Here is a 16,188-nt window from a genome sequence, read left to right on the forward strand (position 1 = left end):
GATATGGAGATTTATAATATACTTTACACAATCCTTTATTTTTTAAATTATGTCTATTTGTTGTTTTGTTTTAAATGGATGGGAAAAAACTTCCATTCAGTAACCTACATGCATGGTTATTTCTGGACCAGTAACAACAGGGAATCTGGGTTGTCCTGCTCTATATTTCCTTTGTTTTTAGGGATGAATCATCATCGCCTTCTTTAAAAGCAGGGATGACTCATGCTGAAAAACTGCGATTGCTTGTAATGTAAGAATTTTAAATTAAATGCCTTGATTTATTTTTTAGGTATAAAATAATATCATTAGATGCTTGGCGTGTAGACATAAGCAAGAACAAAATAACCAGAGTTGACCAGAAGGCATTCTATTTCTGTGGATTTCCTACTCTGAAACACATCAAACACAAAGTCAGTGACTATTTAGTTCAGATTTTTTTTTTTTACTTTATTGAATGTGAAGTGATTACAGAGAAAGAATTAAAATTACATTCTTTGAATTCTTTTAAAGTTTTTTTTGAAGAAAAGTGGGGTTCAAGTATTCCAACAGAGTAGCCGCGGGGAAAACATGATGTTGGAGATCTTAGTCGGTGCAGAGTCAGCTGAGCTGGTAAGTATTTTCTTTATTATATATGTATTAGGCACTTATGCATAAAACGTCTTAGCTGCAATGCGTTTACCAAAGAAGTATAAGGTAGTGACTCCAAAAATTCATGGTAAATAAGGATGAAGTAAAGAAACATTTGCACAAATTAAAGGATGTGTGAAATTGTGACATAATGAGCAAAAAATGCTCCAGGAATTTTGAAAAGGAGATGAGCCGTGTGAGCTAAGTACAGACTTGTAGACGAGAATAGGCTTGAGCCGGATGCTAAAAAAGATTATCACCAAGAAGAGAAAAGAAGGGGAAAGATATTCTAGGTAAAAGAAATAACATGTGCTAGGAATTGTAATCAAAAATAAATATGATACATGATCTTATTTTTTTAACTTTTTTGTATGTCTGAAATTTTTTAATACTTTTTTTTTTTTTTAGAATAAATATGTATGTTAGAAGGAATAGATAAAACTGACTGAAGTAGAGGATTTGTGTTGGGAAATAGTAGAAGATAAGATTGAAAAAAACAAGAGACCAGATTATGGAGGATTTTGAATACCAGGCTAAGGAGTTTGGACTTTTTTTTTTTTCATGATTGTTACCTTGAAATTGGTGTTTTCATAAAGATTAATTTGGTGGCAATATAGTAGATTAAATAGCACAGAAGAGAAATAAATGGAAGAAAATGGAAAAGGCTACAAGTTCAGAGGTTGTGGTTGTAGAAACATTAGGCAATAAGGACATAATCTGTAGAATTGATAGTAGATCTAGATGAACAAGACTAAATAAAATTGACACTTCATCAGTTATTCAAATCTTGGAGATGAAAAGAAAGAAAATATTAAATATGACTCTCAGATATCCGGCTAATTAACTAGAAAATAATTGGTGTTTACTGGAATAAAGAAGTTGAAATGAGAGAGTCCTTAGTTTGAGAAGATTAATGATAAATAATGATGGAATTTTAAGGTGGTGCTAGGACTTTTAACTGGAGCTGCCCTGCCAGGCTTTCTCAGTAAGGGTTCCACAGAGATTTAAGCCCTAATGCCCTAAGTCATCCATTTGTATATAGATTAATTTATCTTCTGTGGATTTAGAATGGAACTACTTCTGACCAGCCTTGAGAGGACTGAGAAAATAGTCAAATTGTTTTTATTTAGTGTTTTGTGCTTTCAATGAAAAACCTCAATTGAGAAAGCTGCTTATATACAATATAATAATACCTGGGGTTAGAGCTTAGAGGAGATAGGTATATACAAGCCATCAGAAAGGAGGTGATGGCTGAGGCCTTGTAGCTCAGTTACCTGAAGAAAAAGAACTCTGAGGGTTCAAGGTCTCAGCATGAAGAAATACTAACAGTCATAAAGAGTGGAAAAAGAATAATAAAAGTGACAGTGTTTAGAAAGGTAAGAAGAATTGATTCCCAAATTAAATAGTATCACAGAAGCATGGAGAAGATGCTGCATACAGTTCAAGAAGAATACAATCTAAAACAAAGCCTGTGAATTTTTTCTTTAGGCAGGCATCATTAATGGTCTTTGAGAATTTTATTCCAAAAGGTTGGTCAAGGCTGAAGTCCAATTCCTAAAGACTAGTCTGTGACCATGTAGATGGAAAGCCAAGGTAGCAAGTATTAAGCCATTGGTTAAGAAATTTATGATTTGAAAGAAGACTAGAAACAAAACAGTAGGTAGAAAAGAGGCAGCTCATCAAGCAAAATCCATACAGAAAAGAGGTAGGGCTAGTGGAGAAAGGCAGTCTTAAAGACACTGTAGAGGAAAAGGACGTTGATGATAACAAGAACCAAGTGCAGTACTGAGGGATTTCATCTAGGGTTTAAATGAAAGGATTATTCTGGGAAAGAAGGACAACTTTTTCTTTGAAAACTAAAGGAAAGATTGGGAGAATGAAATTAGAAATAGATATATAGAAAGGAAGTGGATAATTAATGGAGCCTAGTTCTAATGTTGAAACTTGTTTTATTTATGAGAATAGTCTATTCTTTTGTATATTCGCATTAATAAATGTCTAAATATAATAAATAAAATTAGAAGCAACCCTTCAAGGTCTAAAAATAATCATCTCTGATTGTTAAATAAATATTGCTAATAATGAGTAAGCATAATAAACAGAAAAAAGTGAATGAAAATTTGTAAACTTCAGTTTCTACCATAATGTTGTTGTCTAACCAATAGCAATAATAATGTTTCCTTTTAAAACCAGAATTTTTAAAAATATTATTTCATGTAGAATATTTGTATTAGCATTTTATAGTTTATAAAAGCTTTTGTGAATATTATTTTATCCTCAAATAAATATCGTGAGGTAGATGTTATTCTTTCTTATAAAAGAAAACTGAGACTCAGTGGGATTAAATGATTTGCCTAAGATTTTATAGCCAAAAAGAGGTAGAACCCAAATTTGGACCCATGATTCCTTACTTAAAGGTTAGTGTTCTTATTTTATTATATCAACCACAAAGTGAAAAGAAACTAGATACTTAGATTCTGTTTTATACTACCTGGCTGTTTGATATGGAACAGTGAATAATGATAGCTTTTCTAGACATTTCTGCTGCTCTTTTTTTCTCAGTTTCTGTAAGAAAAATATGCAACATAATCATGAAAGTAATGGAATTATAGAATTTTACAACTGGATAGAATTTCGTAAAACAACTAATCCAACTTATTAATTTTACAAATTAAAACAGAAAAGGGACATTCACTCAACTAGTTAGCAGCAGAACTAAGAACTTAAGTTTCTTGCTGAACATTATTTCTGCTACTGTTGGCTGTTACTGTGGACAGTAACACATTATAGATCAGTGCTCTTCTGTTTGATTTTACTGAAATTTATTTTCTCACCAAGTAATTTCATTCAGAATTAAAAGCAGTGAGCCACTTTTTACCAATTGCTGGCGCTGTTGAGAAAATGAGGAGGCAAGCTTCCTAGTGTCATGGGGTTTATACTGCAGAAGAGCACTCTTAAGTTGGTCATACTTCCTCTCTAATAAGAAGAGGCTGGCAGAGAGGGAGGAAGTTGAACTTGGTTAGCTTTCACAGATTCATACTAAATTAAAAGGTAAAAACAACTGAAAAATATTTTTTAAAAACAGGAAAGGAAAAAAATTAAAACTCAAAAAAACAGAAATCCTGGAAAATGTACTAGAAAGGAAAAGAGCAGTTAGCAATTAAACTACAATTTAGAGAAGAGAAATTAAGAAAACTGAGCTTGAGTAGGTGGAATAATTAAGTTGGAGTAAAGTCGAGATCAGCAGAACTAAGAACTATAGGGAATAAGGTACTATAGGAAATAATTGGTTCAAGTGAGCAAATGATATATCTGTTTTAATTATTAATGTGGGGTTTTTATAGATTTTAAATTCATAGTTATAAGTTTAAGCCAGTTTTTAATTATTTAATTTTGCCTGTAAAATTTTCTCTTGGACCTGAAACATGAATAATGAACTTATGCTTTTTCTTTAAGAGCATAGAAAATGTAGCTTCATCAGTGCTTGGAAAGTCTGTCTTTGTTAATTGGCCTCATCTTGAAGAAGCTAGAGTTGTTGGTATATCCGATGGAGAAACCAAGTAAGATATGATTTATAATTTTTAAAATTTATATTGCTTTGCTATTTAATGGGTTTTTGATTCATTTTAACTGATATAATTACTGTAAAAATATTTAGACTCTATAGTGAAAATGAAAGTCCTCTAATCATACCACTTGAAGTTCAACCACTATTGACAGTTTGTTATATATCCCTTGAGATATTTTAAATGAATATATTACTTTTTCCTTTTGCCTTCTTTTCTTTTTGATAGCTTGGAAGTTCTATATCCTAATTCTTTTTTACCAGTTATCATTATATTATTTAGCAAATATATTTCTCTTAATGATAAGAATGAATAGCATATATGTATATGCTATATAATACATATATGCTATTTATATATATATAAATAGCATATATGTATTATATAGCATATACATATATGCTATTCATTCTTATCATTAAGAATGAATAGCATATATGTATATGCTATATAATACATATATGCTATTTATATATATATAAAACCTTACCTTTACCATACCCCTCTCAGACTTCATTTAAATAATAAATTAATTTTTTAAAAATAATTTAACATTTTATTCAAGTTCACAATCATTTTATCAATGATTATTTAGACAAGTTATTCTCTATCATCTTTTATCTTTATTTCATGTAAATGTGGTCTGATTTCTTGTTCTTTGTTATTTTCAAGTGTCTAGAATTTTCTAAAGTAATTTTTTTTTCAGAGAAAATGAGGGGATGTTACGTTTTCTGAATTATTATGTGTCCAAAAGATCTTTTTTGTTTTCCTCACATATAGGTTTAGAATTTTAGAGGCCCAGTTATTTTTCCTCAGATTTCTGCAAACATATCTTAATTGTGTTTTGTCATGTAATTTTCTTGATGTGAAATAAATACCAGTATGTTTGTTTTTTCCTTTGTGGGTATCTGCTTCTCTGTATGACATTGTGAGGATTCTTTTTAATCATCAGAATTCAGTTTCACTACCTTTTTGATGAAGTTTATCATTCTTTTCCTTTTATGGATCATACGTATAGTCTAAGAACGCTTCACCTAGCCCTAGGTCTCTAAGATTTTCTCCTATATTTTCTTCAAAAAGGTTTATAGTTTTACCTCCTACTTTTACATTTAAACCCATGATCCATTGTGAATTAATTTTTACATAAGCATGAGGTTTAGATCAAGGTTAGTATATTTGCCTATGAATATTCAGTTGCCCCAGCATTATTTATTGAAAAGACTATCCTTCCTTCATTAGATTACTTTCACACCCTTGTCAAAAAGCACATATATGTGGGTCTCCTTCCTAAAAGAAAGTTCTCCTTTCTTTTCCATTGACCTATCTGTTTTTTATGCCAGTACTACACTGTCTTGTTACTGTAGCTATATAAGAAGTCTTAATCTTAAAGAGTGATTCCTTCTATCTTATTTTTATTTTTCAAAATTGTTTTAGCTATTTTTGGTCCTTTGTCTTTCCATATAAATTTTAGAACAAGTTGTTCTATATCTATAAAAACTATGGAGAAATTTCGATAAGAATTGTATTAAATCTATAGATTAATTTGGGGAAATTGGCATCTTTATTATGTTGAGTCTTATGATCCAAATGGACCTATTCATCAGTGATTTATTATTCAGCATACAGATCCTGTACATGTTTTGTTAGATTTATACCTAAGTATTTAAATTATTTTGGAGCAACGATAGATGGTTTAATATTTTAAATTTCAGTTTCCCCAGCTACAATTGATTTCTGTTGATTTTATATCCTAGGACCTGGCTGAACTTACTTCCCTGCCTTTTTTCTTGAAGTGTCCAAACCAGTTCTTCTGTAGAATTCTGGATTTATCTGTTCATTTCTTCTTAGTGTCATTTAAGTTGGTTCTCTATCCCACATATTTCCTGTAAACTGGAGTTAGGATAGTGGCTTATAGAATCAAGTTAAACTTTTTAAGCAAAAATACTTTATTGAATTTGAGAGTATTTAATCTTTATATGTTATATATTTAGTTTAGTTTCTTAAAAGAGAAAGAATAGTAATTTGTTTTTAAATTTTTATTAAATATGTTACAAAGTTATATTAGTTTTTTAAAAGTAGGCTTTTTTTTTTTTTGCTATTATACAATGTAGAAACTTTTTCACTTTGAAGACTTACTCTGCTAGAACTCTAAATTAAACCACAGATTTTGGGGTAACAGAATTTTTATTTTAATTTTTAAGGTTTTACTTGGAAGAACCTCCAGGAACACAGAAGCTGTATCTGGGAAGAACTGCTCCTCCATGTAAAGTGGTCCTTCTTGGAGACAAAGAACAATCTAACTGGATAAAAGAAGTACAAGGAATTTCAGAATAGTGAGTGTCATAAAAAGTATTTAATTTCTAGAACTGGAATGTGATTTAATGTACTTGTCCTCCAACTTATTTCCCGCTTAACATAGTAATCACTCTGAATACTGACTACATCTTCATTTTATGTTCTTAAGAAAGTAGTAAGTTATAGTTTAAAATAGTATCTGGTTAGCGGTGGTTATATCCTTGCCCTGTTCATCACGAAAATACCGCATGATGTACAAAAAAGAAAAAAGAAAAGAAACAACATGATCACTTAATACTGTGAATAACAGTTAATAAGTTGTTGCCTGAATTCAAAAGTTATTTTTACTAACCATAAAGCCATTGAATTTCTTGACCACATGTAAATAATGAAAATGGAAAGGAAAACTGTCCTTTTTTTCACCTTCTCCCCTTCCTTCCCTATACCCAAACCCCATAGGCTCCTAAATTTAGAAATGCAAGGTCTACCAACCAAAAAATTAAGAATCTGACCCTCCTCTGAATGCTAATTTTCAGAGTCACCAGAGCCCTTCGTGTCCCATGATCCCACCTTAACAGTACCTCTATTCATCCAAACACTAGGATTTCCTAAATTAAAACAGAATAATAGAGATTGGCAGTGGGACATGAAATAGTGTCATAAATGTATATCCATCAGCCCTCCTGTTTAAACTGTAATAACATCCATTGAAAATTGGGGAATTCAAGGAAACATCTCTTCTACAATTTTGGAGTTAATGCCAGGCTTTAATATCCTTATTCAAAGATTAATAAGCAGGGAAAATCTAAAAAGGCTATAAAAAACCATCTGCCATAAAAGGAGATAAGCATAGCTCTCAGAGGGTAGAGGTAAAGCATATTTTTGCCTCCCAACTACGTAAGTCAGATACCCCTGTTATAGCTCATATTGTTCTGAATTTTCTTGTATAGCACATTAACAAAATTCTAATAATAAATTTGTTTGATTACTTTAATAACTCTTTCCTCCATAAGGGTAGGGAACATGTTTTTGTCACCACTCTATTCTTATTCCTTGGCTGGTGCCTAGGCACTCGGTAAGTATTTGTTTTAATGAAATAGAGATTGTTTTAGTTAAGACTCTTTTAATTGAAAATAAAACCCTCATTCAAAATACTATGAGTTCAGTCATTTGTTCATATATATTCAACAATTATTTATTGATACCTGCTAAATACAGTAGTTGGCACTGTAGATGTCATAGTGAATAAAAATCCCCAGTCCCTATACTCATGTAATTTATGGCTGGTAGATGGGAGATGGACATTAATGTCTTGTGTGATTTTTTTGATCAAACTGAGCAATGATATTGCTCCGAAAGAGAATGCTCTGAAACCGCTAATAGAGGGGTTTGACCTAGAGAGGGAGGAATTTACCATAGTCAGAGAAAACGTTCCTGAAGAAATTTGACTAAACTGGTATCTGAATGTGGAGTAGGAGTTAGGAAAAGAGTGAAAAAGAAGCATATTTTAGAATGAGGGAAGAGTTACATGCAAAGTCCCTGTGGCAAGAGGAAAAGCAGTATGTATAATGCTAATGATAATGGCCAATGTGACTAGAGTATTCAAATCAAGAAGGAACCCTATTGAGGAAGATGAGGCAAGCTGAGAGGTATTAGATTTACATGTTACATCATGTAAATTGAAAAAAAGAGTGTTTCAAAAATAAAGGGAATAAGCCATGTAAAACGTTATGAAGAGATTAAGCAAGAGCTATTTTGACTGAGCAATAAGTCTGAAAGCCAGATTAGGGTGGATAGAGGAATGATTGAGAGTAACAGAAACAGACACAGTAAGAATAGACAACTTCTTTAAAGGTTTAGCTGTGAAGGAAACCAAAAGTTCCTGACCCTTTACCTTACGATATTCTTTCCCATTTAGATGTGCTTGATGTTCTATGATGGCAGCAAAATACAAAGGGAACAATCAAGGCAGCAGACTACTGAAATTGATAGTAACGTATGCTGATTCATAGAAGAGAATGATTTCTAATACTTGCCAGTTCAGGATCTCTTGTTTAATCTTGTCAGCCAAGAAGAGTAGATGGGGTTATGTGGATTCATGAGCACTCAACGTTTATTTATTCTGACCACCATTCTCTTAAGACTGCTTTTCTTTACCTCCCTCATATCATCTCACATTTTGTCCTCTCCTCCCACGCCTCCCAAACTATTCAGAAATCTGTCTTCCAAGATGAAATTCGTAGGACCACTGTTGCTCTGCCCCCGAGGGTTTACTTTATTTATTTGTGATTTTACACATTATGTCAGTACAATGAGGTGATGATCTCATGGCTCTAACGAGTAGGAATAATGCTTGTACAGACCATTCTTTGTTCTGAGACTCCTACAGCAAGAATTTAGAACCTATTACTTATCTCAGTTAGAGCTATGTATCTTATTAAAAGACATGTTCTTGGTTTTCTGTGAACATAACACATCAAATATATGAATACCACATTATGTGATTTTATTTTTAGGAACCCTTTAACTCTGCACATATGATATGTCTGATAAATTTCTGTATTCCTGTGTAACAGATTCCCTTTCTGATGAAAACCACCATTAAGAGATAGCTGAAGTATATAGCATTGAATGGAATTGGTTTTTGGTTTATTCAGGGAAATTTGATCATGTGTTAAAACAAATGAGAAGAGAGGTGCAATATTCAAAAGAGAAAAAACAATACATTTGAAGATGGATTTTTAAAGAAGATGAAGGATGGCTCCTCTATTTTAACAGGATGTGATGAAACTGTAGGTTGGCTTGTGTGTTTGGCATGGGGAAGATGAGGAGCTCTCATCTGATGCCTTCTGTTTTCTTTCTAAAGTAGATGCTGAGTTAGCTATTGAGGATGATGTGGGGGAAAGACAAGTTGGTCTTAAGTTTGAGTAGAATGAGGAAGGTTTGAAAATAATCCTTGGGGGAAATAGAAAAATATCAATTGATCAGAAAAACATGGTAGAATTATAGGCAGCATTGAGGGCTTTTTTTGAAGTTGAAGGTCAAGAATTTATAATGTAACAATTGCTCTGTCTTTTGATAGTAGAGTTTATCCGATCAGTCACAGGCTTAGAAAAAGCAGATCATTAGATTTTAACCAGCACTGGATTTTGCCAGATGAGTACAATGGAAAGACAAAGAGGCAAGGAAGTTTATGTTACTAGCAGAAATGTTACTGAAATGGCGGATAATGGAATCTAAATGGGATAGAAAGAGAAGTGAAGAAAGTAGAGGATTAATAGTTTGGGAGAAAGTAGGATCAGTGGACTGGAGATCCCAAATTAAGTTGAATAAGGGTCATAAAGTGATTGAACAAGCAAGTTGAATGGAGACGTTTTTAAACAATAAGATGTTCGAGTTAGTGATCTTGAAGGTGAAGCCATTATATGGGTGATGTCATAGCCAAGAGAATAGGTGACTGAAGTGCCATGGAGGAGAATGTTATCAGAGATAAGGGAGTTGTATAACTACTGTGGTCTTGGGTAGATCAGGTATGTAAACATTGAAGTCACAAAATAGTATGGTAGTTTACTATTAGGGATTTGGATATCACACTGGGTTGTAATGAGAACACCAGCACTGCCTCTTAGCCCTGAAGTACATAGTATGAAAACAAACATTGAAAGGCTACTGCCTAAAACATAGGAAAGTGATGATACCTTCACTTAAGAAGGTAGATATTGAGAATATAATGGACTGAAACAGAAATTGAAGAAGAAAAGAAGACTGGAAGAAGGGAGCAAGGAAATACTTTATGGGATGTTATGGAGAAGATGCATTTAGAGGAAAATTTCGAAAGAGTGCCAAAACCCTTTATTTCAAATTAAAAAAATAAAAAATAGGGTTATCAAAAGATTGGTGATAAATACTGAAACCATTAAAATACAGAATTAATTTTCAAATATTCTCATTTTACATATGATAAAGTTACAAGATAATTTGTTTATAGTTTAGAAATTCAGAGAAGTCTGAAGTGTTTTTTTTTTTAATTTAATTCAAATGTAACAATAGAAATTGTAAAGCAAGATTTCTAACTTGCAAATGACTGGCAAGAAAAAAATCAAACAAAAGAAAGAAGACAGAAGGTAGAAAAGCAAAACAAAACATAGCTTAGGAAACCTGAAAAGATAAATGAAATAAGATGACAGAAACATGACCAAACTAAGAATTGTAGCATTAAATCTAAGTGGCTGTTGTTCCTTAATTAAATTCAGAAGCACATATATCACCACCATCATTATCCAATGTAGCTGACTACAAGAAGTACACCTAAAACCAAAATTAGTAAAGTCTAAAAATCCCTTACCATTATAGTTTTCAGGAAATACAGTTTTATATTTACATTCCAACCTTTTAAAATTACATATTTGGTTCTGCTCAGTCTCCTTAAAAACATATTGTTAAATATACCTGGAAAATTCAAATGGAAAGAAAGCGGGAGTTGCAGTATTAAAAATCAGACAAAATTGAATTGAAGGCTAAAAGAGTAAATGGGGAAAAGGTAACTATTTACAGAAAGTTTATTTCACAGTGTAGCTAGAACAAACAAAACCTTATGCACAGAAAAACATTGTTGACGTATACTTCTATTGGGTGAATTTTGAAATACTTTTTTTCACTTTTAACATCTCTGAACTTAACATGTGTTCTACAGTGTAGTTTAATTGATGGACCCTTTTTCTTGCTCGACAGTACATAACATAATGATATATCTACAATCAATAATGTCTTAATATCTGCAAGAAAAACTGAAGCAAATTAAAGAACACCATAATTTGGGGAGACTGAGTTGTCTGTCAGATCTAGTAATCAAAAAACGAATAGGCAAAAATAGGATCTAAGCAATATAATCATTTGATTTAATAGTAATAAGTTAGATTCTGCAGCTCATGTAAAAAATAAACCCTTTCACGTAGGTTACTAAGAAAATGCAAGAAATTTTAAAACTACAGAGAGACTAGAATACAGACTACAACAATGACCCCAAAGCAATATAAGTATAAAGTAAAAGCAAAAGTAAATAGATAAAAATTTAAAATTTAAAAGTATTGTCCTAAATAACTGTTTTGGTTTTTTTTTTTAATAGAAAGTTTATATTGAAGTATATATACAGAGAAAAATATATGTACCAATCATAAGTATATTACTTGATAAATTTTCACATGCATAACCAGAATATAAATCAAGAAATAGAACCAAAAGAAAATTGTGTTAATCTCACAAAGCCCCTTAGACCAAACCTTTCCAGCCATTACCATCCTCTTCTTTCCCACAAGGGTAACTTTTGATTTATAACCCTGGAGATTAGTCTTACCTATTGTTTGAATGTTATATAATTGATTCAAATGTATTCTTTTTGAACCTGACTTCTTTTGCTCAATATTCATCTGTGTTGTTATATACAGTTATAGTTCATTCATTTTCACTAATATTTTAATATTATCTTTTTAATATATAATTTGATTAAATTTATTTAATTTTGTTTAGGATTTTTGCATTTACTTTCATGAGAGAGGTGGGGCTTTAATTTCCCTTTCTTGTATTGCCCTTGTCTACTATTGGTATCAAGGTTACTGACTTAATAAGTTTTGAGTGAAAGTAGTAGAAAAAAATCCCACTGAATTTTTAGAAAATGGAACCAGAATGCTACATTTCAAAAATTTGTTGGAAAACTTGTTTCTGGCTAAGATGACATGGCTTATTTCAGACCAACCCTACCATCAGTAACAGCACCATATAAGTATAAGCTGCTATGAAAAAAATGAATATATAATAATGTTAATTAACATACACTATATATAACTATATAATATATATTATATAATACACATATAAACACATATACAAAAATTAAAATTATGATTATTATTATGAGCTCAGTAGATGGTCTGAATAGTAATATGGGTATACGAAAAATTACATCAGTGAGGTTAAATGTCAAGCAGAGGGTTCCTTCAGCACATAGTACAAAAGCACAGTGAGATGAAAAGAGGATAGTCAGAATTTCTAATATCTATCTGATAGGAATTCTAGACAGAAAAAAATGGAAAGAAGATAAAATATCCCTCAGATGAAGAATGATTTTCTTGAGGTCAGGAGTCAACAAACTTTTTCTGTAAGGGCAAGATAGTAAATATTTTAGGCTTTGTAGACCTTACAGTGTTTATCACAAATACTGAACTCTGCTGTTGTAGCACGAAAGCACTCATAAACAGTAAATAAATGAATGACTATGTTCCAATAAACTTTTGTTTACAAGAACAGGAAGCAGTCTGAATTTGTCCCATGGCCATAGTTTGAAAAGGCCCACGAATGCCCCTGTCAGCCTTTTTCTGTCTCTGAATTTACCTATTCTGAGTGTTTAATGTAAATGGAATCATATAATATGTGACCTTTAGTGTCTGGCTTCTTTCATTTAGCATGTTTTTGAAGTTCATACACATTGTAGTATGTATCGGTACTTATTTCTTTTTGTGGCTGAATGTTCCATTGTATGGATAACCTTTTGTTTATCCATTTATCAGGTGGTGGACATTTAGGTGGTTGTGCCTTTTTACTGTTGTGTGTAGTGCTTCTATAAGCATTTATCTATAAATATTTGATTGAGTACTGTTTCTAGTTCTTTAGGTATATACTTAGAAGTAGAATTGCTGGACTGTATGGCAATTCTATGTTTAACTTTTTGAGGAACTACCAGACTGTTTGCCACAGCGTCTACACCATTTTACATTCCTGCCAGCAACATAGAAGTGTTCCAATTTCTCTGCATCCTTTCCAACACTTGTTTTCACTTTGTTGTTGTTATTGTTGTTATAGCCTTCTTATGGGTAAAAAACACAGGAGTTCCTTAGCAGCTCAATGAGTTCTCATTTATTCTCACATGCATTGGGAGAGGTATCCACAGAGTGGATGCCAAAGAAGAAGGTCTTAAGTCAGGCACTCAGAACTGTTTGCATGTTTATTTAAAGTTTGTTTAACCCATTTCCTACTTAGAAAAAAGTACAGCTTGCTGCCAGCATTAACTTAATTTTACGTAAACACATTCTTTGAAACTGAAGCAAATCTGACTGATTTTCAATGTGAAAATAAAATATAAAAAACCGTTCTTGGAGTTAATTCTAAACAGAACTTGTCTTTCATCCTATTGTAACAGAAATGTATACATAAATCAGATTCATCATACGAATCTTTGGCCAACAACTGTTCGAGAATGATGTTAACATCATATGTAGGAATGCTATGTTTTCTAGGATTTGACATTTTCAGTGATTGAGAATTACTATATTTTGTAAATGGAAATACCACTACTAAAAACAGAATGCTGAAAATCAGCGGTCCCCGATCTTTTTGGCGCCAAGGACCAGTGCTCCTATGAAAATCTAATGCCTGATGATCTGAGGTGGAGCTGAGGAGATGATGCTAGTGCTGGGGAGTGGCTGCAAATACAGATGAAGCTTTGCTTGCTCACCAGCTGCTCACCTCCTGCTGTGAGACCCAGTTCCTAATAGGCCTAGGGGTTAGGGTACCCTGCTGTAAATAGAATGTCATTTGTTTCCAAAGACTATAGATATACTAGAGCAGTTCGAAATGATAATAAATAAACAAGATATTTCATGGCAGACTTTGGGGGTAAGGTTAGGACTGTAATCTGCGAGTTATCTGGGGGTAAAAGCTGCAGTCGCAAGCACCACCAGCAAGTATTCGTAGGGCAAATGGAAAATGGGTTAAGCACTTGATTATGAACTGGTTGGATGATAATTATCATCTAGAACATATACACACTCATACTTATCTATATTTCTTTTTATTCTTTCTTTTAGTTACCTGAGAAGAAAAGGAATAATAATAAATGAAACATCTGCAGTCGTATATGCTCAGTTACTCACAGGTCATAAATATCAAATAAATCAAAATGGCGAAGTTCGTCTAGAGAAACAGTGGTCAAAACAGGTTCTTCCTTTTGTTTATCAAACTATTGTCAAGGTAAGTCTTCCTTCAGGCCTCAGTTCTATCTTAATGTACGCTATTGCACACCGTATAAAGAAAAGACTATAATCACGTTAATAGAAGACTAATGCAGCATTGTATAATGGAGATTATTTAATATAAGTTACAAAATACTGTAGTCTTTAAAAGGACTATTACATGCTCAGATTCTCACTCTGTGATTAAGAACTCGTCTTTTTCATTTACTTATTTTTTAACTTAATCTCTAAAAGAAAAGTCGCAGCATTAACGTACATCTTATATTTTTAGATTTTTATTCTCCAAAAATCATTTGCCGTAAAGTATGTGGTGATCTTGTAATTTTGGGTAAACAGTATACAGTAGTGATTCAGAGCACAGATGCCTAAGTCGACTTTTTAGCTGTGTAACCTTGGGCAATATTCACCCCGTTTCTGTGACTTAGGCTAATAGTGGTCTCTGCCACAGAGGATTGTCTTAAGGATTAAATGAACTAATAAATCTGTGAAGTACCTAGGAGTATCTGTCATATAAGAAGTCAGTAAATTTTAGCAGCTAGTATTGTTATATAGAAAATCTTTACATTTGACATTTGCAGACAATATAGTCATATTCTTATAGGAAAAAACTTGATGTGCAATCTATGAAAGTTTTGACTGTGATGATTTACTTTTGTATTTCATTCTGTGTAGGACATCCGAGCTTTTGACTCCCGTTTCTCCAGTATCAAAACATTGGATGACTTGTTTCCTCCTAGAAGTATGGTCTTTATGCTGGGAACCCCCTATTATGGCTGTACTGGAGAAGTTAGTTCCTGTTACTATTACTAATTGAATTTCTTTCTGGTTTGAAGTTAATATAATTCTCTAACTTCTCTTCATTTAGGTATAAAATAAAATGTAATACCGAAAGGGAAAAATAAGAGAAAATTTATTCCTCTAACTAATGAACACAGTATTTGACTATGTATCTTTAATCTTAGCAGGTTAGGGTCAAGAAGTTGGGAGAAAAAATAATTCATATCCTGATCTCTTTTTTAGTAGTTTGTTGATTGGTGGTATGGATGAAGCAATTCTATAATTATTTTGGATGTATTATTGGGTTGATGAATTTATAAATGTATTGCTGTTTTGCGGAACTCAAGTTCTCACATGGAAAATGTACATGCAGATTTGGAATGGGAGAATGCAAGAAAGAACCTGTGGGGACATATTAGAATTGGAGGTATAAATATAAACCCATGATTTCTAAAATACACATACATGTGTGTGTATATATGTATATAGGCACATGTATATGGGTGTATATATATGTCTATATATATATATATGAATGCATATATGCCTGTATAGACACATATTTGCTATCTCTATTTGTGAAAAGGATAAGACACAAAGACACCCTGGTAGCAATGAACATATATAATGCCTTTATCTCAACCTCTACTCCACTAAATACTGTACTCCACTAAAAAGAATGGGAATTCTCAGAGAAATGGCTGATTACATATCTAGGGCAGGGTAGGTACAAGATGAGCATGGAACCTCTTGTACGCCAGAAAGTAAAGAAGTGCTCAAAAGAATAATGGGAGCATATCACATTAACACAGGAACCAGGTTGAAGAGGCTCCTAATGGTCAAATCTGGGACAGTTTGAGTATCAAAATATTAAGTACAGTAATGAATTATAACCCATT

At 32.4% G+C, this 16,188-nt stretch overlaps 1 protein-coding gene across 2 annotated transcripts in view; it reads left to right on the forward strand.

Annotated features, from left to right (window-relative positions):
* Positions 1–16,188, forward strand: part of XRN1 (5'-3' exoribonuclease 1) — a 117,541-nt gene that overhangs the window by 41,005 nt on the left and 60,348 nt on the right. For both annotated transcript variants that reach the window (XM_011364454.2, XM_023533166.1), the window contains exons 17-22: positions 290–410; positions 511–609; positions 4,084–4,187; positions 6,395–6,526; positions 14,348–14,510; positions 15,185–15,298. In XM_011364454.2, coding sequence (XP_011362756.1) covers positions 290–410; positions 511–609; positions 4,084–4,187; positions 6,395–6,526; positions 14,348–14,510; positions 15,185–15,298 — 733 coding nt within the window. The remainder of the gene's footprint in view (positions 1–289; positions 411–510; positions 610–4,083; positions 4,188–6,394; positions 6,527–14,347; positions 14,511–15,184; positions 15,299–16,188) is intronic.

Source organism: Pteropus vampyrus, unplaced genomic scaffold, assembly GCF_000151845.1.
Source record: "Pteropus vampyrus isolate Shadow unplaced genomic scaffold, Pvam_2.0 Scaffold97, whole genome shotgun sequence".
Lineage (NCBI taxonomy): Eukaryota > Metazoa > Chordata > Mammalia > Chiroptera > Pteropodidae > Pteropus > Pteropus vampyrus.